The following is a 27824-nucleotide window of genomic DNA, read 5'->3' on the forward strand; positions in this document are numbered from 1 at the left end:
GTCTGTCTCTGGCTATGGTTATGGCTCTGGCTATGACTATGGCTTTAAAGCAGTAAGTAGAACCCAGAGCCAATGTGTGCTAAAATAATTTGAGTACCAGCTATATGTGCTCAGCCCCAGACGAATCCTTTTATCTGCTTCTTCTTCTTCTTTTGTTGATACCTTACCCTTTCCGTTGTCGTTCTCGTTGCCAATGTGAATACTCATTTTTTTCCGTTTCGTTTTAGATAAATTTTGCTCAAACTTTCCCTTTTTTGTCCTTCGGATGCAATATGTTGCTGTTAGGTACATATGTCGACAAAGCATACACCGGATATGCATACACACATAATAAAAAAAATATATAAATCAATATGAAAACGCACTCCTTTAGGTACTCAACACCCTAACACTGCCCAGAGAGATCAAATCTCGGATACACCATCTATAGGGCTTGGTTATGCTAGAGCTCGTCGTTGTATATTGTAGAGATAGTCCTTTTTGTAGACAGACTTGAAAAGATATAACCCTTTTTATGGGATACGTTACATACGTATAATATGTAAGGAAGCAATAGGAGGCTACAATTGCACTGTGGCGACCGACTACCATATCGTCCACCAACGACGACATCATGCGTGTTGTTTAGGGATATATACGAGTATCTATGTTGGATAAACAATTTCAATGTTTGCGGTGGCAGTGAAGATACGAGATTGAGTTTATATTATTATTATTATTATGCTCAAGGATATATACGATTATGTACCTAGTACCTAGTCGATAAATGAACTCAACGAACATATCCTCTTGATGTAAACTTGCTTTAAAGTGAACTCATGTGTTCCAAACAACACAGAACAGTGGTGTCTAAAAGTTTTATATCAGATGCAATTAATTTTTAAAATAAGAGAAAACATAATTTTTTGTGGGCTATTTGAAAATAGTGGTAACTTAAAAATATCATTATTCAATACTTTAAGGGTTAGTTCTGACTAAATGGGAACGAATAATGAATTAAAGTATTTTAGATTAAAGCAAATTGTTAAATTTCGTTTCACTTTTTTTTTAATTATTTTTGGAAGTGATTTTGAAAAATAATTTGGGCTTCTCAAGTTGACGAAATAAATTCTGCTTAAGAATAAAATTGAAAGGTTTTTTGGAGATGAAAGTAGTTTAAAGATATTTATTCAACTCATTTTATTGTAGCACAAACAAATTCAGTTAATTTTAGTTTTTGTTTCTACAAATAATTCATTTATAAAATTTATTGTGTTAGTAATGCTAAAATAAATAAAAAACATGCCGCTCCAACTTTCACCTGTTAAAAAGTCTAAAAATATGTTATCAATTCGAATCTATAAGATTTTAAAGTCTTTTAGAAATAATTTATTTTGACTATGTAAGAGCTTGTTCAAAAAAAAATAAATATTTAAATCGAATTATTACTTCCTGTGAAAATTTAAAAATAGAATAACAGCTCTTCATAAGCTACTCTAAAATATATCTTTTATATTGAAAGAAAAATAAATTTAGAGAAAATTTCGTCAAAAAATCTATTTTTGTGAAGAAATCCGTTTTTTCACCAAAAAATCTGATGTATTTAGTCTTAAGGAAAAACTTAAAGAAATTCTTATACGAATTTTAAGACTTTAATTTAAAAGATTTAACTCAATCAACAAAAGACGGACGGAATCGCCAAATTCATTTTTTTACTTTTTCACCATTGTAATGTCATGTTTGATGAAAATCTCAAGTTCAAAATTTTTAATAAATGCAATATTTGACATTTAGTTGAAATAAGTTTCTTAATTTATTCAAAGCTATATAACATCGTATCACCCAATATCTTGGCTCCATAAAACACACTTTGCATTTTTCTATTGAGTCATAAAGTTGGTGATGCACATTGCCTTTTTTGTTTAGCCTAATTACTTTTGCCAAAAAGTTCGAATGTTGATTTTAAATTGAAAAAAGAGGCTGGGATGCGACCCACACTGATAACTTCAAATCCCGTCTGTAGATTTGTCTTACTTAAAAGTTTGTCTATGTACTCGTATCAATTTTTACCAAATTTGCGTACTATTTTTTGTAGATTTTATTTTTTATGAAAAACCGGACTGTTGGATTTTATATAAAAATTACTGAATATCGAAAACAATATTTTTTGTGAAATAAAATAAGTTTGAAGCCAATATTTTTAATTTTTAAAAAGCTATTTGAGCCGAAAGTAAATTTTTACCAAGTTTTAGTAATGTTTTATTTAGTTTTATTTTTTTGTAAAAAAAACTGTCAATTCGATTTTTTTAAAAATTTTACCAAATGTTGAAAACAATAGTTCTTATAAGATAAAATTAGTTTGAAGCCAATATTTAAAATTTTTGAAGAGATATTTGAGTCGAAAATCAATGTTTACCAACTTTTACAAATTTTTTTTCGATTTTTAATTTTTTGTAAGAAAACTGTCAATTCGATTTTTTTCAAACTTTAACTGAATGTTGACAACAAGATTTTTTGAAAGATAAAAGTAAATTAAAGCCAATATCTCAAAGTTTTAAAAAGATATTTGAGTCCGAATTCAATTTTTACCAACTTTTATACATTTTTTTGGGTTTTTATTTTTTGTAAAAAAACTGTCAATTTGATTTTTCTCAAAATTTGTACTAATGTTGAAAACAATATTTCTTATAAGATAAATAAGAAGCCATAGTTTCAAGTTTTTAAAAAGATATTTAAATCGATATTCAATTTTTACCAACTTAGAGTAATGTTTTTTTTTTAGTTTTTTATTGTTTATACAAAAAACTGTCAATTCGATTTTTTTCAAAATTTTATCAGATGTCAAAAACATTATTCTTCGTTGTACACAATTTTTTTATAGATGCAATCATATTTTAGTCGTAAAATTTTGGAGGTGACATTTTTTTTTTTAGTTTTTGGATTTATAAAAAAATAAATAAATTTTTTTTTCAAAAAATATACTTCTTTGATATCGCATTACAATTTATTATATAAAATTTAATTCAAGTCTCTATCGTTTTTGGTTCGTAAGATATTTATGGTTAACCAAAATTTTCACGTTTTACTCAAACTTCAAACTTCTTGAGAGCCCTTTCTGCATCTTTTTGCCTTATTATCTGTATAACAAAATTTATTTGAAATCGATATCTCTTCTGGTTCTTCGGACGTACGGACATGTTGTCGGGAAATGTCAAAATTTTCAATTTGACAAATCGGATCCATTACAATAACTTCCTATGGGAAGTTAAAAAAAGACTTTGATGCGAGCCACACTGATAACTTCCCATCCCGTCCACCGATTTGTATTACTTTAAATGTTTGTAGATTTTCATGTTTCATTTAAAAAGTTTTCAGATGAGTTTTTCTATTAAAATATCTAAAAATTAACAACAATATTTTGCATATGATAAAATAGTTTGATTTCGAAATCCAGTTTTGTTAAAGAGATTTTTAATCGAAAAACATTTTGTACTTATTTTAGCAGCATTTAAATACTATTTTTTGAAGATTTTAATTTTGTATGCAAAAACTGATTGTTGGATTTTTATAAAAATGTCTAATGCAATATTTTCTCCAAGATCAAATTAGTTTGAAGCACATGTTTTGAATATCCATATACCAGATATCAAAAACATTATTCTTCGTTGCATTCAATTATTTTAGAGATAGAACAATTTTTGTTCTTAAAATATTCGTGGTGATAAATATTTTTTTGCAGTTTCTTTGATTTATAAAGAAAACTCATTAATTTAATTTTTTCCAAATATACACTTATTTTTTATATAATATCAAATTTAGTTCACACTTCTAGTATTATTGGTTCGTGAGTTATTTTGGGTTAGCCAAAATGGTCACTTTTTTTAAATTGCTATGGTAAAATAACACCCGCTCAATTTTTTTGACTACAGGAAACTTCCCAAACGCACAGACGTACGAACCCTTGTACACACGCACGCACAGATCTTTCTTTTAGACTCTAGAGACCTTGAAACGTCAAGAAATGTCAAAAATTTCGATTCGGCAAATTGGACCCATAACAATAATATTTTCTTTAGAAAACCATGTTTCAGTGTATTACTTCTAGAAAAAGCAGCCATTTTAAAAAAAATAAACATACATTTGCTTGAATTATTAGAAATCAGATATAAACTCTATAGGTACAGAAATGTGGACATTTTTTGAAATAAATATTAAATTTCCCCCACTTAGTCAATGGTAGAAAAATAATGTTTATAATAAAAAATTAACACAATACGTTTCGATGCTTACGTCAACAAATCATTATATTCCAATTGTTAAGCTTCTTTTTACTAGAGTATTTTCAAATTAATAACATTAATATTTTGCATTCATTTAAACAAATGATGAAATTTCTGAATATATTCAAGCTGGGGTTAGATTCTTATTATAATTCTCTACTTTCTTATATCAACGGTCCGTCTTGAGTCCTTTCTAATTCTATTTTCATTAAACCTATTCAATTCGGATAACAACAAAAATTTAAAAAAATAAAACAAGGTTTCAGACAGTTTTAATACCCAAACGATCCTATAGACAATACATCCTATAAATAAACAATGCTAACCAACAACGGATGTGCTCAAGGCAAAGCGATTAAGAAAATCCCCAATGGAAACAGCCAACTCCAACATTCTCTCCTCCGGAATAAAACCATCGCCATTTTCAAAAAATAAAAAAAAAAAACACTCAAGTCAGCCATAACATTTTCCAGTCAAAATAAACATCGTTTCTTCTGCTTTTTTTTTTATTTCTGTTGCCTGCAATAAAACGCCAATAATAAACATAAATTATTATTTTCTATATGAAACAATCTTCTTTTTGAAATCACTTATTAAATTTAAAATTCCAACAAAATTTATCCACATAACCGAGAATTTTGGCTTCTCTCCTTTTCAAAAACCAAACAAACAAGTTAACAAAAAATAAAAAAAAACAACGAAATAAAATTCAATATTAATGCCACCCATCAACCATTCACTGTAATTGCTTAATCCAAAATTAACGAGAGGAGGGGCGGATGTTTTTTTTACCTGGAGATGGTAAAACTCAAAAAGGTAAAATTCCCGTAAAATTGCACTTTATACTTGTTGTCCGCGAAAGTGACTTTGAGAATTGAGGGACCTAAAGATGGAAAAAAAATAAGAAACTGCTTTGCAACTTGATGGCATAGGTGGATGGGGATAGTGATTCAGTGTATATAGGAAAGGACTTGAAAGGAAAGTCAAGCTCAGAACACACACACACACACACAACAACAACCAAATAAGCGGTAAAACGACGGCAATGGCGCTGACGATCCTGACTACGATGACGATGACGTTGACGGCAACAACAACGATGGAAAGGTTCGTTTCGTTTCGTTTCGTTACAAAACAGAGTTAAGTTCAAGACAACCCGTTTAATGGCAACAACCACTAGAATCGAATTTAATGTTGATGCGCGCTGTGGCTATGTGGTATAACGTACATTTGGTGGTATAACGGCAAGCGAGTGGCAAGCAAAGGAATCATCATCATCCTTCGTCCTTATCCTTTTTGGATTTCCCCGAAAGACATTCATCCTGCAGCCGTAATTCCATTATGAATAATTTATTATTTATATTCAACTCGTTCGCTGTCTTGACTGCTACTTCTGTTCCTATACTGCTACTGCTCTTGTGCTACTGTATTACTACACAGTTACAGTTACAATTACGAATTACCCAGTCACGACAAAAACTGAACTGTAGTTAAAGGAATGAAAATTGCAACATTGTTGCCACTTTTTAGGAGAATAAAGTAATTTTAAGAAAATAATTTTCATTTTTGTGGTGTTTAAAAAATGTTGGGACGTTATGAATTTTATACGTGAGTTTTGAATTTGTCGCTATTTCTGAAGTTTAGTGTTGCCAATGTTAAAAGGAATTTTCAATAGTTTGAAAACAATTTCTCAAAACTAACGAAAAAATGATTTGGTTAATTTGTGAAGTGAGTGTTAGCAAAAAATATTAATTGACAGATGTCAGTTTATTAAAGTGTATAGTAGCAGGTCTTGAGACCCTTTAACATATTTATGTGTGAGTAGAGAAACTTTAGGTCTACAAAAAAAAAACTTTTTCAGACTGGATTAGAAAGTCTCTTAGAAAATGTAGGCAAAATATTTAAATTTTAAAGCCTTGATATCAGCATAGGACTAGACAAACGATTTTACTGAGGAGTTTACTTTGGAGCCTAGAATACTAAACATTAGCCCAAAAAGTAGCACTACAATCTTAAATTACTTCAATTCCCCAGTCGTTTTACAATTTTTCTTCATTCATTTGACTGCAATCAATTGATTCCAATCATTTGAACGCATTTTTTAAATTCCTTGCATTCACTTCAAGTGTTTTCATTCTTTTTTAATTCTTAAGTGAAACTTTACTACACACTTTTAAAGCTAAGATTTAAATCTCTTGAAGTCTAACACCGAAAATAGTAGTGTGAATTTCTTCATTTTATTTAAGAATGCAAGAGTGAATAAAAGAATGCATGAAGTCTCACATGATTGGAATGAAATGAATGAAAAAAGAAACAAAATGATTACAGTCTTTTGAAACTCAAATGATTTGTGATTGCAAAGTTTAAATTCCCAAACTTTAGGTAAAATCAATAATTGAAATCATTAAGTTCAATTCAATAAATGATTTATAATGATTGCATTCCCAAAAGATTGCATTCTTTTACAAGTCCACTGACCATTAAGCAAAAATCCCTCTTCATTCAATCATTTTTTAAATGTATTTTTCCTGTCTTTTTAATTGTGAAATTGTGTTTTATTTAGGGTTGCCAAATTTGAATTACAAAAATATTGGCAAATTTAAAAATTGCGTTAGTTTATAGGGGTCATTGTATTTTTGAAATTTTGAATAAACAATAAACATATAGAATTTGGAATGGTTTGATGATTCTTAGAGTAGAAAAGAAATCTTAAAGTGGCATCACTGAATTGAATCGAAACCGTTGTTGAAGTGGCGCGGTAGGTTATTTTATTCTCGAAAACAAAAAAAAAAGGAAAAATTGAATAATTTTTGTTTTCTGAACATGTCTCGTACAATCTGACTGTCAATTCTTTATTACTATTTTCTGTTAGTGTCGGAAGTTGGTTCTTGTTGTTGTTGCTGTTATATTTTTTATTCTATGAAAATTCCTGAACAACTGGAGCCAAATTGCTCTTCAACTGGGTTATAAAAGGGACTCTGACTCTTACTCTTACTCTGACTCTGCGCTGCACTGCTACTGTTACTGCTCTAGACGTTATTCAAACAGCATAACGATAACGACTGCAACAGAGAAATATAGAAACACAGTAAAGGAAAACAAAATACATATACATACAGGAAAATGAGTAATACAAACAAAAAAAAGATGATTTGTTTTTTGTATCATTTTTGATCTAAAATAGGATGTTACACTTTTTACTTCCCTTCTATTCTATACCATCATACATCTATATAGGTAAGATATTTATATTTGAAGCTCCATAGAGGTTAAGGTAAGCCAAAAGGTAGATAGATACGTATAAAACTTTTTAACGGATCATGAGTGCAGTTAAAAACCCTGAACCTAAAACTAAATTGAAATTTCCAGTTTCTGTCGTTAGTTGTTGTCACCATTACAGTATTACACCAACCAACGAACGTTTCGTGTAGTCCTACCTTGGTATATCGTATCGTCCCTGAACCTTAACGAAGTGAAAATGAAAATGTCTTCCTTTTTTTGTTGTTATTTTGTTTGTGCATTTTTTTGTTTTGTTTTTCCATTCTTCTTTAAAGTGAAAAGGGAAAAATTAGAAATTATTTATTTTGCCAGGTAAAAAATAATTTGCTGAAATTTTCAATAGACATTTTTGTTGATGATAGTTATAATCTCAAATTAGGGAATTGTCTTTTAAAGTAAACTTAAAGAAAGACAGAAACTTTGAGAAGAAAACTAAGTTTCGACAAAGTTCAGGAAGTAAATTTTTTAATTAGTTGCATATTTGGAAAATGAGTGTCTTGTCGTCTTAAGAATCATCATATAAATCAATTCTTATTGAAAATTGGGTCAATATTTCAATAATTAAATAAGCTACAATGCTTATCACATTAGGTATTGTACACCTTCTTGAAGTCGTTTTAAAATCACTCAATATGATTCAAAATGGTTTGAATTTTGTTTAAAAGAGTCTTATCATGGAAGAGTTACTAAAATTACTGTTGTCGCTCAGGGTTGCATTTTGTCTCCAATTTTCTTATACCTTGATTTTGATGTAATCAATAAGTAGCCTTTTCAACTTGTTGTGTATTAAACTGTGGATAAATTAACTCGAAGGACAATTTGTAAGCTTATAGATAGGTTGCAACGATTTCAAAAAATTAAGTTTTGGGCAGATTCTGGGTCGTCTGCCGAAAAAATTTATTCGCACAAAATGAAGTGATAACTTATTCAAATTGACCCACTAGATTAAGGCAAGTTGTTATTCTTGTAGAATAGTTGCATTGTTGCTTTAAACCACATTGTGAAGAGCACTATATAAGATTTGACTATTTTTTCTTGTAAAAGGTTTTCATAGACTTGTGCTAATTTTTACTAATCGATTGATTTTGTTATAGTTCAAATTTAATATCAAGGACCTTTGAAGCTACCGAATCCGTGACATTATTTAAAGCCACAAACTATTTTTGAAAAATCCTTTGTTTTGCACATTATGAGATAATAGAATCTTTTAAATAACTAGGCGACTTTTATTTCGAAACACCTTTCTTTAGTATGAATTCAATTTCAATATAAACCCAAAATTATTGAAAACCCCTAAAAATTCACAAATGATTGTTCAATAAGTTCAATTATCTATTACTATTGTGTACAAATGGTTGTCTTTGGCATGGGTTTTTTCGACTTAAGGATGTTGTTCAATTTTAACTTCAGAGTTCCTTATTAAATTTGGATTAATTTTTCAAAATTCTTTTGTACACGCTTAATTTTATTATTAGCTTTATAAATGTCGTCAAAACGAAAAATTAAAATAAAATCGTGTGTAAAGGTCACTAGAATCTAAATCGAATTTTACACCAATACCTGTGCTTGCGTGTGTACCCTATAGCTGCATATGGACGTACGATGGAAGAACCAGCACAGATATCGACTTCATTTAATTTTGTTGTATATATAATAAAATTAATACATCCGGAAAGGACATTTCAAAAAAGTTGAATGAGTGTTTTTTTTACGAAAGGAATTTAAAAAAAATTAAAAATATGGTTGGCTATAAATATTTATCAACCCCATAATGATAGAGGCTTTAACTGAATCTTGTATTATTTATTGTTCCATGATAAAGAATTAGTATATAAATAAATTAATAAAACAAAACAAAAAACGATATTACATGGAAAATAGTTATAAATGAAGGAATTGACTTAAAATGGTAATTTTATACAAAATATTGTTGTTAGTAAGAGGTTATTTTCTTAGTAAAATCCAAATGTCCTAAATGAGAGCAAAGACATATATTGACTTACAACTTTTGTATCTTACATAAAATTTTGTTATAAATATCTTTTAAGACTTTTGGAAATAGCTTAAGACGGGGACGAAAATGGGAAGTTATCAGTGTTGGGCACATCCCAGTATTGCTTAGTTTGGACATATACTCGAGATGTTAATAAAATATGACATTACGATGGTAAGGAAATCGAAAAAAGTGGGTGCACTGATTCCGTCTGTCTGTCTGTCTATTCCCACGTTAGGCATTTTTTTTTCATTTTTTAAGACGAAAAATAACAATACACATACACAAACTTTTTTTCGAAAATTCGAATTTTCTCAAAACAAACAGATACATTTTTGTCTTAACTACGCTTTTTTATTACTCCAGAAGGATAACCCCCATTGAACCGTTGTTTTTTTCAAGAACTAATCAATTGATTTCAATAATGTTTTTGCTGTTCAATTTTTTTTAATTCGACATCTTGAAAATATATGCCATTTTTTTACGAAATTAAAATTCAAGACGTACATACATTATATCAAAAAGTTGTAAGTAACTGCATACTAAAAATATTTTTAAACTCTAATGATTTTCAAATACAAATTTAGAAAAATTAAGATTTTGTGTTTCACTTCATTTAATTCAATATTTTCAATATAAAGGTTGTCCCAAAATTAACGCAAGATTTGAATTTGCCGCCGTTTGTGCAGTGAAGTGTTGGCAACCTTGAAAAAAACCAATTTGACAGCTAACAGTATAGGGTTATTAAAAATGGAGCGTTACACGATAGAACAACGTGTCTTCATTATTAAAGAATATTTCAAAAATAGTGAAAGCTTGGCGGCTGCAGTTCGAAAATTTCATACAAAATATGGTCGGAAGAGTGTTTTAACTTCGTCAACTGCTAAGAGCCATATTTTTTGAAAATGGTGCTGGTCAAGCAGTGACTGTTACTGGTGCTCGATATCGCGACATGATTACACAGTTCTTTCTGCCAAAATTGGATGATATTGATGTGTCCAATATGTGGTTTCAACAAGACGGTGCCACATGTCATACAGCCCGTGAAACAATTCAATTACTGCATGAGACATTTCCAAGTCGTGTACTCTCTCGTTTTGGTGATTAAAATTGGCCTCCTAGATCGTGTGATTTAACACCATTAGACTTCTTTTTATGGGGTTATTTGAAATCACAAGTCTATGTCAATAAGCCCACAACCACCCGTGCATTAAAGGAGGAGATTCAACGCTGCATCAACGAAATTCAGCCACATTTATGCAGAATGGTCATGGAAAATTTCAACAAAAGAGTGCGCATGTGCATGCAAAGCCGTGGAGGCCATTTGTCTGATGTGTTATTCCATTAATAACCCTATCCTATGTACTTTACGAGTCAATAAAAATATAACTATCAAAAGACTAAAAACGGCTTTTTCTATTTAATTCAAATCTTGAATTAAATTCGGGACACCCTTTATTACGGTTTCGTTAGTAACAACAAACATTATATCTTCCATTAATTATGTCATGCAACTTCATTGTTCAAATAACTGCTTCTACTGGCTATGCAGTTGCAGATTCTGTGACTCCAATTTTTCAAGACCTTTTTGATGGTTATGTGGTGTATAGCTCAAGGTTTATTTTGATCATTTTAATTTTCCTTTCAGGAGAATAGTTTCTAGGTTGTTATTATAACATCGGTCTTTCCACACAAAAAAAAAATCAAACGGGTCAGAGATGGCCAATTGACCTAACCAAGACCTCTGATAACTAAGGATGGCAACGTGGGTGGCTGGCAAGGTGGGATAATACGATACTGCTTTTGCTTCCAAGTCAACACTGTATATTTTGTACAGAAATTTGCCAAGACTCTCAAAGGTCTTTACGGGTTTTATAGTCTTCTTCTAAATAGTGATTTTTAAAAGCTATAGGAAAGTTTAAAAAAAATATACAAAACTTAAAAAATGCATACAATCTTAAATTAAATCGATAGTACGGTCCATATTATTTAATGCTTGAAGATTATTTCATGTAAATGTTAACCTTCTCTGCGCCTCAAATGGTCTATGCGCTTAGTCCAATTTTGGCATACTTTTTCCAACATTTTGCGCCGTATTTCACTTATAAATGTTTCAATGCTGTCTTCCAATGGGTCATTTGAAAAAGGCTTGTCTATATAGACATGTATTTTAACACAGAAAATAGTCTAAAAGCGTTAAATCGCACGATCTACGTGGCCAATTAACCGGTCCCGAACGAGAAATAGAATGTAAACCGAACTTGCCTCTCAATAAGTCCACTGTTGTGTGGCACCATCTTGTTAAAACCACAAGTCATGCAAGTCAAGCTCTTGCATTTCTGGCAAAAAAAAGTTAGATATCTTCTTACGGTAGCGCTCATCATTCACAGTTACGATTCGTATCATCTTTGAAGAAGTACGGTCCAATGATGCCACCAGCCCATAAATGGCACTTTTCAATGCTTTGGCCGATATTAACTCCAAAATCGACAATTCGGCTTATTTACGTACCCATTGAACCAAAAATAAGCTTCGTCGCTGAACACAATTCTTCAGTAAAACAGTAGATCTTCGGCCAACATTCCAAGACCCCATTCAACAAAAATTTTACGTTGGAGTAGGGCGTTCGGCTTATATTCTTGCACCAGCTGTATTTTGAAAGGCATCATACCTAAATCCTTCCGCAAAATTTTCCACGTTGTTCATAGGCCTTATTGCTGCGAACGGCGACGAATCGATAAATTGATGGTCCTCATTAACACTAGCCGATACAAATAAATAAATTAGGTGGCGCAACAGTCCATGAAGAACCAGAGTCTAGTGGCTTACAACTCTCAACCATTCCTGTGTGGGACTTACAGTTTATATACCGAATCCGAACGGCTTATTTGAGAAAGAACTTTTCATGGCAAGAATTACTCTTGGAGGTTTTGTCAATTCCTCGAAAGAGGCAGTACCCTTGAAAAAAGTTGGGTGTCACAGGCATTGATCGAACCCAAGACCCCTTGTATGGCAATCCAACGCACTAAGCATCACGCTACGGGTACTACTAGCCGATACAGCTGCGGTATTTTCTTAATTTCGCACTCTACTTAAGTCTGTTATTGGTTTAATGACCAACAATGTAAATTTGGTGCCAAATGCAGTTACAATAGCCCGATTAGCCGCTACAGTGGTTCGATTAAAACGACCATAAAATGGACGAAGCGCGCGATGAATTTTTTTAACAGAGCACACATTTTGATAATAAAATTCAATAATTTGCAAACGTTGTTCGTTTGTAAGACGATTCGTGGTTAAATTATAGACCAAACTGAAGATGTTTGACAATGAAACAAAACACGAAACGTGCGTCAGCTGTTTAAACCAGTGTTGTCAAAAAGATAACAGCTACAAAATATTCTAATAAAAAATTAACATAGACGAGAAGAGAACGATGAAATAACTGATGAGAAAACAACGATACCAAGAACAAGATGGGACTCAGTTGAACGAGACCCATACCGAGACTGAAATTTTTCGATTTTGACAAGACCGAAACGAGACTAGCAAAAGTCAGTTATATAATAATTGGGGAATTTGGGGTACAAAAGAATCACCAGATGCATTGCAGTTTTATTTTTCACGTGGTGATCGTATAATAACCCTGTTAGGTGTTCACTCAACGATATGATTGCCTTTCATAATATAGTTAAGTCTTATGCTGCACCCTTAACAATTTGACGCTTTGGATGGGTATAAAAATGAGAAAATTCTCATTACAACAATTTGATGTCAATAACCAGTGAAGAAGGCTGTCCAAAAGGTATTTTTTAACGCTGACGTAATCCTCAACTTCTATTCCTTCTTCGTAGTTCTAAAATTCCAGCTGATATAATCATTAATAACTCCCTAATTAACAAAACTAAATTTAATCCTATAAAAGGCCGCATAGCAACCTATCAAGCTTACATGCACATGACGATGACTATCGCCTATATAATCAAACTAGCACCTTAATCCTTATTCCTCTTTGTGATGAAAACCACTTCATTTACTCTCCTTTCCACGAAATATATCTCCCATAAGTTAACTCGCTCTATAACAAAATATACCCATTTTCATTCATTAACACTCCAACTTCATGGACAAAATTATTATTATAAAAAAAGTAAATTATAGCCTAATAAAAAAAAATGTTGAACACTCAGCCATTTAGTCATTCCACGTTCCGCACTCTCACCATTTAGTAGCGCACAAATCTCCATAAATTATATTTCCATATTATATATGTACTTGTAGGTTTGGAAGGTACTGAATTGTAGTACTGTAGCTCTAGTAGGTACATCTCCACCATCATCGTCATATCCAATCCAGGAACCACCACATACTGAGATATACACGTGTACTACTCGTGTATTAAAAATATACCCAAAACGTTCATTATTCATAGCGAAGCATGTGTCACGTAAGTGATTTGTGTGAAGTGCCCAAAAAACATGACGCTCAATACCCAATCCCCACATGCAGTTCCCCTATACTTCTGGTAGAGATATATGGGTATCCTTCGTCCTTGCTGGTTTCACCGCCATCACCATCGCCACCGTTACCACACCGCCACTGAAGGTCCTTTTCGTCGCCCTATCCAATGTTCCGGCCGTAACTGTTTTGATATGGAGTGTGCACTCATTTAAATATACACACACGCCTCCTCCTCCTTCTCGTTCTCATCAGCGCCACAGTCGTCGTCGATGTCGTCTTGCTTTTGCATAATATTCAGGACTTTTCATCATCAGAAGCTAATAATTAAGGGGTTAATATTGCACCTTGTCGTTGAAAAACGGAGCTTTAAACATTGGGGACCGGAATTTCTGTTGCTGCGTTTTGTTGCTATATACATATGACTTGACTTCACTATACCCTTAACCTACCTTTTAAAGTCCTGTTACGAGCATGAAATATCTAGAGCTCTTTGAGATTTATGAGTTTTCAAGTTGAAAAGTGATGAATTGACTTTAAAAGGTACCCATAAACGTTCCACAATTATATAAATATAAATGTCATCGATCGCTAAATAGGTTTATTAAAGTTCAACCAGACGAAGAATGCATTTGTTATGTTCTTCAATTAGGGGAGGAGAACTTGTTCGAATACCCAGAGGTTTTCTTTTTTTTTGTATAACAACTGATGATTAAGCTTTGCCAGGACAACAGACTTGCCATAGGTAAATAATAGCAAATAAAAGTTTTGACGTTAACCACCTGAATTAGGAGTCCAATGGCATTTCTATAGATTTCTGTAGACATAGAAAATCAACAAAACCAAAAGTTTTTCGTCCTTTTAAAGCAAAAAACTCATTTCCTGAAGAATTTTATTTTATTTTTGGTAGTTTATCCAATCTAACTATTGTTTGAGAAAATGTTTAATGCTTATTTCTTGTCGTTCATCGTCCTCGACGACGTCAGTTAGTATGACGTTTAGTATAGTTTGTGGTCGCGTGTTTGAAATCATAAAAACAAAAGACCGGATTGTTTTTTTTTTGTTGGTTCACTTCTTGCTCCGCAGGACCTATGATTTAGATATTTAACGGGATTTAGCACACAGTAGGGCAGAGAGTGAGACTATGGCTTGATTTTACAAAATGTTTTGCTTAATTTTATTTTTAGGTTTATAAAAACATAGCCTTGTCATCGAAGAATTTATTATTTTTTAAATATTTATGAAGACATCAAGATAAAATAAATTTACAATATGATATATGGGATATTTTTCGAAAGGGTCGGCAATTAATTAAAACAAAATTGAAGAAAAAAAAGGGGAAATAATATTTATTTGTTTTTTACTGAGCTATAAAAGGGAAAGTATTTGTTTCGTGCAAAAAGTGAGAATGATTTTTGAAGAACATGGATACTTTTGCAAGCCTCTTTTTTGACCTTTCAAAATCTCATAAGATATGATTTCAATTCAAGAAGATTTTTGTTAAATATTAATAAATGGGAATTTATACAACTAATTGTTTAACATGTTCATAAGCAACTTCTTAGTAAACTTGTAGATCTTAGTAAATCGTTATTAACGAAACCAAACATACCAACGATAGCACCGAGATCAATGAGACCAAAAGAAAAACTAGGCCAACGTCATTTTTTAACAATATAAGGGGTATTTTTAAGAAATATAGAACTTAAAATTGGTAACACTATTATAATTGGCAGCCATTTTGACATCTGTCAACTGATTTACTTGTCGTTTGTTTTGACATTTGAAAAAGAATAAACTGGTGCCTGAACTACGCTTCCAAATATTTAATTCTGTTTTAAATCATGCTTCTGCTAAAAAAATTTATCGCCCGAATTTTGATTAGTGATAGACCTCACTTTTGGTTAAGAGATAACGTCAATAAATGTTCCATATTTGAAGTGATGATAAAGCTAATCCTCAAGTTTATTTTGAGACACCTTTAAGTCTACTGTTTTGTGTTTTTTTATGGAATTGTAGAATAATTTTTCTATTCTTTGAAAAAGATGCTGGCCATAACATTGCTAAGGATCATAAAAGAAACATGAACACTGACTTTTTAGTTCATTAACTGAACATAGTACCCTTGGCATGATGGTACGTCCGTTGAACTGTCATACAGGAGTTCTTGGGTTCAATCCCTTGCTTTTAAAAATGTTTGTTCACGATTAATACCTCTTGCGAAGAATTGACAAATCTTCCAAGAGTCATTCTTGCTATGAAACGTGCTTTCTCAAATTAGCCATTGGGATTTGGTTTAAAACTGTGATCCAATCCATAACTGACAACATTACTTGCACACAGGAATAGTTGACGTTGTAAGTCGCTGGGACCTAGTTCTCTATGGATTGTTGCACCACCAAATTTGTTTATTTTTTATTTAACAACCATAACGTGCAGAAGCCATAGTTTGCACAACCATGTGTTGCGCTGGGCAACATGTAACACAGCACGTGCCACATTTGAATTATTGAAGGATCAAGAATACCGTGAAACTATGTGGTTACCCATAGTTTTTCGGTTACTCATAGTTTCACTTAAGCCTTGATCTGGTCTCCAAGATTGTGCGATTTAACGTCACTTGACTTATTTCTGTAGAGAAATGTGAAGTTGCTTATCTATGCCGATAAGCCCGAAACGTGATAAGTTGGAGGAAAATATTCTCAGGGTTATTGCTGATATAGGGTCACAATGTTAAAAAAAAGTCATCGAAAATTTCTCCATCCGCGGTCAGATGATGGAAATCATGTTTTAATTATAATGCCAAAAGATTTTTTTTTTGAACAGACTAAATTGAATGTCAATTTAAAAAAATATTTTTTTTCTGATGCTTTTTTAATACTTCTAACAAACGTTAGAATAATGAGTTAAAATCGTTACTTTGTTTTTGAATTTTCATAAAAAAGCTCGAAATTTAATTTCTCGAAAACGGGTCAAAATTTGTTAAAGAGAATCTAATATAAATTGTTCTACATAACTGAATACCAAAAATATTTTTAAAAATGAGGCTGGGTTGCGACCCACATTGATAATTTCCCATCAAGTCTATCAAATTGTCTTGCTTAGGTTAGGTTATAGTGGCTGTCCAAGATGAAAATGGACACACTTAGGCCAGTTTAATGGCCCATTGTGATAATACATGAATCTTGAGTCTTCCTCCTAAGCTCAATGGAACCAGCTTGAGTCCCTTACGAAACGTGAGAGGCTGATTATACCGATATGATTTAGATCGTTTAGATCGTTAAAGAGGAATTCTCCTAGGTAATTCTTGCGTTTTTGAGCCAGAGCAGGGCATGTGCAGAGAAGATGAAGAACAGTTTCTTCCTCTTCCTCGTCCATACAGCCTCTGCAAAAGTCATTTGAGAATACGCCTAGTCTCGTGGCGTGCTTTCCTATTAGACAGTGACCAGACAGAGTCCAGAGATTTGATAGCGGCCTGGCTATCAGAGAAAATACGGATATAAGATGATAATATCACGTTTTTTTTGAGCCAAGACAAGACTTCTTTTATCGCTAAAAGTTCGGCCTGAACACGCTACTATGATTGGGGAGGCGGAATGAGAGACTTAATTTCAGTCGTTCAGAGTACACACCTTTAGCAACCCCTTCTTTTGTTTTTGACCCATCTGTGTAAAAATGGATTCACTCATCCTCCAAGAATGTCCTATCCTCCCAAAAAGATCTGGTAGGTATAGAAATCTGAAAGTTTTTGTCGAATTGTAGTTGAGGGATGGTGTAGTCTGTGTGCTTTGGAATTGATTCTAAGTACCTTAGAATTACGGAGAAGCCAATGTTGTTGTTAATCCACTGCGACGAAGCATTGAGGCGAATAGCAGAGCTTGCAGCTATTTGTTTGCTAAATATATCAAGAGGTGTAAGGTAGAGCAAGGTGTCCAGTACCGCAGACGGGGTCGTGCGAAGCGATCCGCTTATACATAGGCAGGCTGAACGTTGGACTTTATTTAACTTATCCCTGTTTATACCTTTCGTTAAAATCGGTCTGATTACCGATGTGTATAGATAATGCGTGATTCTGGGTTGTATACCCCATTTATTACCAATAGCTTTTTTGCAAGAAAAGAGAGTTACATTAGCTTTTTTGACTCTTTCCTGTACGTTGCGTTTCCAATTTAGTTTTTTGTCTAAGACATGATCCATGTATTTAGCCTCGTCTGAGAATTTTAATTGGGTTCCTTTAATATAAGGAGGGTTGACAAATGGAATTTTGTATCTCCTCGAAAATAAGACCAGATCGGTTTTGTGTAGGTTAACACCCAGTCCACACCGATCAGCCCAAAGCATTAGTCTGTCCAAGGCATTTTGTAAGAGTTCTTTTAGGATGTTAAGATGCTTTCCTGAAACTGCTATAGCAACGTCGTCCGCATAGGCTATCACTCTGAAACCCTCCACAACCAGACTAGCTAGGATTTCATTCACAACTGGGTTTCGTAGGAGAGGCGATAGAACACCACCTTGCGGTGTCCCTCTAGTAACGAATTGTCTACTAGAAGAGTTGCCCAGTTTTGAGTTAATTATTCTGCTAGTAAGCATTAAATAAATTAACTCCCGAAGCGAACTCTCTACATTTAGAGATGTCAGTGCAGATGTGATTGCAGATGTGTCCACGTTGTTAGTGGCACCTGCGATGTCAAGGAAAGCAACCATAGTGAACTCTTAATGATGGATGGAATATTCGATGGTGCGTACTAAAGTGTGTAACGCTGTTTCCACCGATTTACATTTACAGTAGGCATGTTGAGACGAAGACAGAAGTCTTGTATCGATACGTGCCCTTAAATGGATATCAATCAATCTTTCCAGGGTCTTAAGAAGAAATGATGATAGACTTATAGGTCATAGATCTTTAGGATTCACTTGGGAGCATTTACCTGCTTTAGGTTTAAAAACATCTTTAACTTATCTCCATGCCGAGGGAGCATGGACCAGACATCTGGTAAAAATTACCTCAAGGAATGGTGCAATTATATCAGAAGTCTTTGGTAATTCGGCTGGTTTTATTGCATCTGGTCCTGCAGCTTTAAATGGTTTGAAGCTGTTGAGAGTCCTAGCTTAGCCCTTGTGATCAGACCTTGTGGATATGCTGTATTTGAACTTGAATGCATATAACTGTTGCAAGCTACGGTAAGAGAACTACCAGGAAAGTGAGTGTCCAATAATAAGTTCAGCGATTCATTACATGAATTTGTCCAGAAGCCGTCTGCATTTTTCAAGCAGCTTGGTATAGCTGGATTAGTTGAAAGAATTTTCCGTAACCTAGAGGCTTCAGTTTCTTCTATCGTGCCACAGAAGGATCGCCAAGAAGATCGCTTGGATTTCCTTAGTGCCTTCTTGTAGATTCTTAGGGATTCCTTGTAGGAGTCCCAATGAGAGGCTAGTCTTGCAGTTTGATTCCTAAATCTATTTTTGCTAGCGAATATTTTATCCGAAAACCATAAGTTAAAAGATTTTATTTATTTTGTAAGTAAATACAAATAAGATTCCTCTAAAAAAAATTAGCACAGACGGAAATGAATTTGAAGTCAATACCTTACCTCAATGGTTCCTAAGTGGTAAGGAAAAGAACTTAACTCAACATAGAAAATCATATACCACATTGTAACACAAAGATTATCGACCTAAGTTGACTTAAGAAATTTGAATTGTTCTTCCTTAATATGCCAAAATAGCCTAACTCAACTTAAGCTTTTTACTTTTTTCATCCTTAATATGCCACAAAAGCCTAACTCGAACTAAGATTTTTATTTTTTTCAAGTTCAATAAGCCATAACAGCTTAAGTGTTTTTTTCTTAAATTACTCATTAGTTGTCTTTTATAAAAATAGTTTAATCTTAATTTCTAAAAAAAGTGTTAATTTTCTTCAATTTTGCATTAAAATTGAAATTCCCATACATTTTTTGACAAACACGATCTAAAACTTCAAACTGCTCTCCTGAAAAGTATAAAAAATTGACTTAGGCGGTTATGGTTTATGACCACTGATTTATTCACGAGATATCTAGAATCGTACATAAATTTTTACAAATTTAGCTCATAATTTTTTGTTCATCTTAGTTTTTATTTACTGAAAAAAGTGACTCTCATACTCATCATACATTTTACTGAATTCCGAAAAAAATATTTGTTTATAAGATGAAATGAGTTTGAAGGAACAATTTTTATTTTTTAAAAAGATATTTGAGCTAAAAATCAATTTTTAACAATTTTCAATGATGTAGTTTTTAGGTTTGTAATTTTTGTAAATAAAATTGTCAAGTCGATTTTTATTAAAATTTGACGAGTTGTGAAAAACGTTATTCTTCGTTGCATACAACTATTTTGAACATAAGATTGATTTTTTTCGTAAAATATTCGGGGTGACAAATATTTTTGTAAAGTTGTTTTTGATTTATAAAAAAACCGTTAGTTTAATTTTTTTTCAAGATTTTATTGTTTTAAATTGGTTTAAGTCGCCAGTATTACTGGTTTGTGAGATATTTTTGGTAAACAAACCAACTACTTATTAATTTGAGAGTTCTTTCTGGTTCTGTCTGCATAACCAAATTTATTTGAAATCGATATCCACACGAAAAAAGTTCGTACAAATGTATGAATTCGTGCAATTTTAAATGGAGAATTAAGTGAGCGAAAAGTATTTTCAAAAATTCTGACATTTTAATCAAAAAGGATCAAACTGGAACAATATGTCATTCTTTAATTCTATTCCATCCAAAAATAAATCATTTGAACGTCAAAATCTAATCAGTGATTGACAGTGTTGCTAAGACTTAAGGAGCATGTCTTTTGACATGTCAATATGTCATCCATATTTAGGAACACTGTTTAATTAAAAACGAATCCGTTTCGAACCACAGGAGCAACTTCGTGCGATGCCGTTGATCATTTAACTTTTTATTTCGAACTCGAAGAATTCAAAAAGGAACTTCAGTGGGTTTACTAATGCCAGTAGATGGCGAAGCGGGTGGGCGTGTCGTGTCATTTACCTGTTTCAACTGTGCAAAAAAAAAACTCCAAATCAATAGGATTACCTAAGTTGATTAAGAAAGCGAGCACTCGTGCTATATAACCAAAACCGAGCTAAACCAAACTATCCTGATGAAGTCCTGAAAGGCAAATATTTATTTTTTCGGTTTTTATATACTTTTTTCTTTCTCCTTCATCTTCGTATAGACAGAGATGTAGGGAGAAAGAGGGAATTTGTCACGCGATTTTTATTTCGATTCCGATGAGAATTTCCTTCGATAAAAAAATAATTCAACAGCAATCAGCAAAAGGGTATTATGATGATGATGATGATGATGATAAGAATGATTGGGTGAGTCCTCACACAGAAGTCCTCATTCTCGTCCTGGCTCCACTTCTCGAGGGAATAGAATAAAGTTATGTTTTATTTATAGGTATAAATATTATTTGTCGATGATGACAGAACTTGAGTTTTTGATTTATTCACAATTTTCATACCGAGCAAGAACAACCGATTTGTTTATTGTCTTTTAATTTTTCCTTCTTAAATAAATTTATTATTATATTATTATTCATTTGTGCTAATCATGAGGTAGTATATAATAATTATTATTATTGCTGTCACTGTTACTGTGACATTTTTGTTGTTAATTATTATTTTTTCGGTTTGATGCTATTTTGGGAAATTCGTGTTTGTGAGATTTGATTTTTTTTGGGGATTGTATTATTTGTGTTCGATATTTTGTTGAAATGAGGAATAATTAATTAAAGTTTGTATTTATTTTTGTTTGTTGACATTTTTGTACGGCCCTAGCACGAAAGTAGGTATATTAATTAGAGAAAAGTTAAATTTTGGTAGTTTTTGTTGATATTATAGTGATTGATTAATTGCGGCTTTTGGATTTAATGAAAAAGAATTGATTAAAATGCAAAGATTAAACAAAAATTTGACAAATTATGGGTTCTTAGAGAATTGATTTGTTTAATGACATAAGCCATGCCATATGAAAAGGCGAAAACAATGATACCGATTTTTCGAAGAACAGCCAAAAAATATATTAAAATTGCGTTGTTTATAAAAAGTAATTTAGGACCAAGTAAATTATTTAGTTTCTTTATAATGGAAACAATATTTTCAAAAAAGTCTATGACCGCTCATTTTACAATTCCGAGATTTGATAATTATATATCTTACAACTGAAACATAATCTTGGGAGAAAAAGAAATATAATAAATAGTTAAGAAGAAAATCGAAGGAAAATACGAAAAAAACCTTCATTAAAAATATTACAAAAAAAGTATTACAATAAGCAAAACCAGAAAAATGTAAATTTAATTTACATAAAACATTTAGAGAATAATAATAAATAATTAAAATGTTGAAACATAATGTATGAGCAAAATAAATAAATAGATAAATAATATGGGAAATAAATAAATAAAAAATTCAATATAAACAAAATCAAGAATTAATAAATAAATTAACACATAATAAATAAAAAATAAATAAAAAATAGTAAAGATATTAGAGTCAAAATAGTTTTGTTTTTCAATTTTTGGTTATATTATTTGTAGTTTTGTATTTTTGTAAGCAAATTTTCAACTGGGATAAAAAAAAAACCATAAATATTCTAATACATTTTTCTTGGGAGGGTGCTTTGAAATGTGCTGCAATGACACCGGTGCAAGATTCATCCCCTAGCTAAGCTCACTTTAAGATAGCTTAAAATGTAAAAAAAGAAGCTGGAGTTCGGATGTGTTTTGTTAAAAAAAGTTGTCAGTTGAATTATTCTAAAAGATTTAAAAACTAATAACAATATTTTACATTTGATAAAATAGTGTGATTTCAAAATCTATTTTTGTAGACGAGAACCAATTTTTACCAATTTCAGTAATATTTGCGTACTATTTTTTGAAGATTTAAATTTTTTATGGAAAACACTGATTGTTGGATTTTTATAAACAAATCACAGAATTTTGAAAACCAAATTTTCTGTGAAATACAAATAACTTGGAAGCCAATGTTTTTAATTTTTGAAAAGAGTTTTGAGTCAAAAATCAACTTTTGCTAACTTTTAGTAATGTTTATTTTAGGTTTTTATTTTATTGTAAGAACACTGTCAATTAGATTTTTCTCAAATTAATGTTGGAAACAGTATTTTTAATAAAACAAAATAAGTGTGAAGCCATAATCTCAAATTTTTGAAAAGATTTTTGAGCCGAAAATTATTTTTTACCACCTTTTTTTCATTTTTTTGTATTTATTATTTTTTGTCAGATATTTTTTTTAATTACTATGGTAAAAAACCACCAACTCATCTCTTCAAAAATCTTTTATTTCGACTCTACTTTTTTTATAAAAAGTTAATTTTTGAGAAAATTATAAATTGATATTAAAAAAATACAATAAACTTACGGAAAATTCTCTTTATTTTTACACATTATTTGTTAAAATTTGTTAAGTGTGAGAACAAGAAATTGAAGATTTGCTAACGAAATATAATAATGCTTATATAGAGAGGGCTTTTTTTAGCGTCATGGGAATTTAAAATATTTTTTTCTGTGGTTAAGCAATTAAGAATGAGTGCTGAAATCTATATTCTATAAGGTTTGGCTTAACGCTAAAACAATGCTTTCAAATTTTTGGAATTTTCTTTGGAAAAAATAAATCTGTTCGTAAAGTTCATAGAGCACTTCGTCCGAAAAACTTTGTTTTTATAGTTCAAGCTCATTCCTGTTTAAATAGCTTTGTCAATAAGCAACAAACACTCCTCAACAACGAAGCCAATTTTCACAAGCCATTAACGAGTTCAAGTGCTTCATCATTATCATCTTTCGAAAAAGGGGTTTTCAATCCTACAAACACCAATAACTTCTCATTTGTTCCCGTTTGTCGATATTCCTATAAAAGTTTTACAAAACTGTATGTAAGATAAAAAAAGTTTGGAGTCATGCTCTAGCTTTGTTCTCACCAGACATGTGTTGAAACCTATTTTTCATCCAACTTTTGTGGTTTTTATAGGTTATCGTGTTTTGTAAAAAAGTAAAATTTCAATATCTGTTTTCGTTTCCGAGTTATTTTAGACGATACACAATTTTTATCAATTTTATTAGCATTTTTGGAAATTAAAAAAAAAAAACATACGAAAGCTTGTTTATGTTTATGTATCCAAAGAGTCTGTTTAAAAATATTTCCTGAAAGTAAAGATTTAAAAAAGTACCTGCAAGTATTGCTTAGTACAAAAAAGGCTGGGATGCGACCCACACTGATAACTTCACATCGCGTTTGTCGATTTGTCTTGCTTAGAAGTGTGTCTATATGTACTCGTATCAACTTTTACCAAATTTGCGTACTATTTTTTATGAAAAAACGGACTATTGGATTTTTATATAAAAATTAATGAATATCGAAAACAAAATTTTCTGTGAAATAAAATAAGTTTGCAGCCAATGTTTTTAATTTTTGAAAAGCTGTTTGAGTCGAAAGTAAATTTTTACCAAGTTTTAGTACTGTTTTTTTGTAAAAAGACTGTCAATTCGATTTTTTTTTAAATTTTACGGAATGTTAACAACAATAGTTTTTGAAAGATAAAAGTAGTTTAAAGCCAATATCTACAATTTTTGAAAAGAAATTTGATTCGAAGGTCAATTTTTACCAATTTGTATACATTTTTTTAGGTGTTTTTTTTTTGTTAAAAAAAACTGTCAATTCGATTTTTCTCAAAATTTGTTCTAATATAGAAAACAATAATTCTTTTAAGTAGAAATAAGTAAGAATCTTTTATCTGAAATTTTTAAAAATATATTTGAGTCGAAAATAATTTTTTACCAACTTTTATTAATTTTTGTCCGGTTCTTAATTTTTTGTAAAAAAACTGTCAATTCGATTTTTTTCAAAATTTTACTGAATGCTGACAACAATATTTTTTGAAAGATAAAAGAAAATAAAAGCCAATACCTCAAAGTTTTGAAAAGATATTTGAGTCGAAAATCAATTCTTTACATTTTTTATAAGTTTTTTTCTTAGGTTTTTATTTTTGTAAAAAAATGTCAATTCGACTTTTCTCAAAACTTCTTCAGATGACGAAAACATTGTTTTTCGTTGCACAAAATTGTTTTGGAGGTGAAATCATATTTTAGTCGTAAAATTTTGGAATTATTAATTTTTCTAAGAAGGTTTTTTGTATGAAATTTTATACGCACAGTTTTAAGGCAGCTGCTTGCTGAATTTACAATTGAATATTTAGAATGAAACAACAACAACTTGTGTGTGCTACCACCAAGTTCATAGGCTGGAGTTATAGCTATTTCATGGGGGCCAACCCGATCATCAGACTCCTTTAGTGGCCCCCATGAAGCCTATGAACTTGGTGGTAGCACACACAAGTTGTTGTTGTTTCATTCTAAATATTCAATTAATAATTTTTCTTTCAGACGTACGAACGTATGTACTAACGCACGCACAGACATCTTTCTAAAAACCTTTTATTTCGACTATAGGGACCTTGAAACGTCGAAAAAAGTCAAATTTTCAATTTGACAAATCGGACCCATTAAAATAACTTCCTATGAGAAGTTAAAAAACTGAAAATTGTTTGAAAATCGTTAGAGCGTTTCTTTTTAATTAATTTTTATTATTTCAATTTTTTTTGAGTTTACATATATTATTGGTATATAATGTTATGTTCTAATCAACAATTACATTTCAAAGAAAAGAAAATGATGACCAATTATTAACATAACATAAAATAGAAAACAAAAATTATAACATTTTTTTTATCATCAAATGTTATTAACACAATAAAATAGCTTGTGCTTGAGAAAGCTTACAAAATAAATAACGGTTGCCTTGTTGAAAAATACAAATTTTAGAAAACACTAAAAAAACATTGTTTAGGTTTTCAGAAAATTCAATTTTCGGTTTTTGGCCATAAAAATTGTATTTTTCTTCTTCTGGAATCTATATCAATTTATTTTGTCAGTGTGAATAATATACAATTAAGTTGAAGTCGCTAGAGGTTTTTGATTTGTTTTTAATTTCTGCAGTAAAAAACAACCGACTCAATTTTTTTAAAAGTCTTTGTGCATCTTTTGAAGTGATCTTCTATAAGAAAAAATATATGTAAAGTAGTCGCAATCTTTATCGATTCTTGAGATATGACCGACGAACGTACACCCCCACACAAAGACATCTCTCTAAAAAGCTAAGATTTAATCTAGGCAACTTGAAACTTTGAAAAACGTCAAAATTTTGAATTCGACTAATCGGACCGATTATCTTCCTATGGAAATTTAATAGGGAGAGAGCTGATGTTTCAGTAGTACAAGAAAAGTAAGTACGAATACTCGAAAGCTTTAAGAAAAATGGATTCAAACAACATTTTTGTCTTTAATAGTATTAAAGTTATCCAACTCTTGAAAAAACACATGGAGTTCTTATTATTTGAACTAAAAAGTTTTTTTTTTAGTTTTTTGTTAAAACAATTAAATTATGTTGATGTTTTTCCATAATTTAAAAAGTCATTACTTTATTTTAAATTATTCTAAAATGCCAATATTTTTTTTAAGGAAGTGTTAAACTGTAGAGTATTGAAATAAGCTATTTTTAAAAACGAACAAAGAATATCTTTTCAAAAAAACCGTGAGGTTTGTTATAATAAAAGTTGTGGGATTTATTTCGGCGGCGTTCTTTTTTATTATGAGAATTCTTGACAAATAACCAGTTTAATCCTTAAAGACAGTATCAGAAATTACATAATTAATTTTATTAGTTTATTGGTTGTGGCCACATAAAAATGATACCTATAATAAATTTTAAATGAATGTATGAACGCATGTTCGACGTTTTAAATCACACACAAACCTTAAGCCAACTTAACCTCCAAATGATTAATGCTTTGATTTCTGTATGTATGTCGTGTCAACCAACCTAATTTCATACACACAAACCTATATAACTAGACAATTCTATATCCATCCATCTACATATTAATAAATCCTTATTATTGACGTTGTTATTTTAACTTAATTTTATTATTTAACGTAATTAACAATTAATGTTATTTTCATCCTATTTAGGTCATCGCCTACACTAACAGAACAAAAACCAAAAAAGAAAATTAACACATAAAGTGCAAATTATACCACCGTGGATTAACTCATCATCACAACGAAAATATTGATAAATTATAATCCTATTATCCTGTGAGGAAAAAATATTAAATACCCATCATAATATAACCCTTTTCGCACATGGATCAACTTTCATGTGAATTGGCTGATGGGCATAGATGAAGTTTGATGAAGTTAAACCAACCAGCCATAAAAACGCACGCAGACGACGCGACGCGAGCACAATAATTCCAACTCGAATCAATTGTTGCGTAGAAAATAAAAAGTAAATAATTAAAAACAGAAACAAATAAAAAACAGAAACAAAAAAGAAAAAAAAAAAAAAACAAATTAATTAATGCATGCTAATAAACGTGATAGCAACATCAACTGCACGTAACACAACGTAACGCATAATGTTAAGCTCGCTAGAGACATTGGCAGGCAAGATTTCACCTGGTTCAGGGAAAAGCAGTCCGTCCTCCAACAGCCAGCAATCCCCGCAGTATCAGAGTCACCATCAGCACCCGCAAACACCAGCGCTGGCAGTGGCGGCCGTTCAGCGCAGCAATGGCCACTACAACGGCCTGGATAGTAACTGCAACAAAATATGCCACTCGGGACATAGCATCCATCATCCCTATCACAAACAGGACCATAATAATTGTCTGAAGGAACAGTAAGTTTTATTTTTCTTCCCTTTT

General features: G+C 31.3%; 1 protein-coding gene across 8 annotated transcripts in view; it reads left to right on the forward strand.

Annotated features, from left to right (window-relative positions):
• LOC129948884 (CUGBP Elav-like family member 2) overlaps positions 1–27824 on the forward strand; it is a 434239-nt gene that overhangs the window by 108543 nt on the left and 297872 nt on the right. For all 8 annotated transcript variants that reach the window (XM_056060028.1, XM_056060027.1, XM_056060025.1 and 5 more), the window contains exon 2: positions 27088–27799. In XM_056060028.1, the coding sequence (XP_055916003.1) occupies positions 27537–27799 (263 nt within the window). In that variant the 5' untranslated portion in view covers positions 27088–27536. The remainder of the gene's footprint in view (positions 1–27087; positions 27800–27824) is intronic.

This window comes from Eupeodes corollae, chromosome 3 (assembly GCF_945859685.1).
Source record: "Eupeodes corollae chromosome 3, idEupCoro1.1, whole genome shotgun sequence".
In the NCBI taxonomy this organism is placed as follows: Eukaryota; Metazoa; Arthropoda; class Insecta; order Diptera; family Syrphidae; genus Eupeodes; species Eupeodes corollae.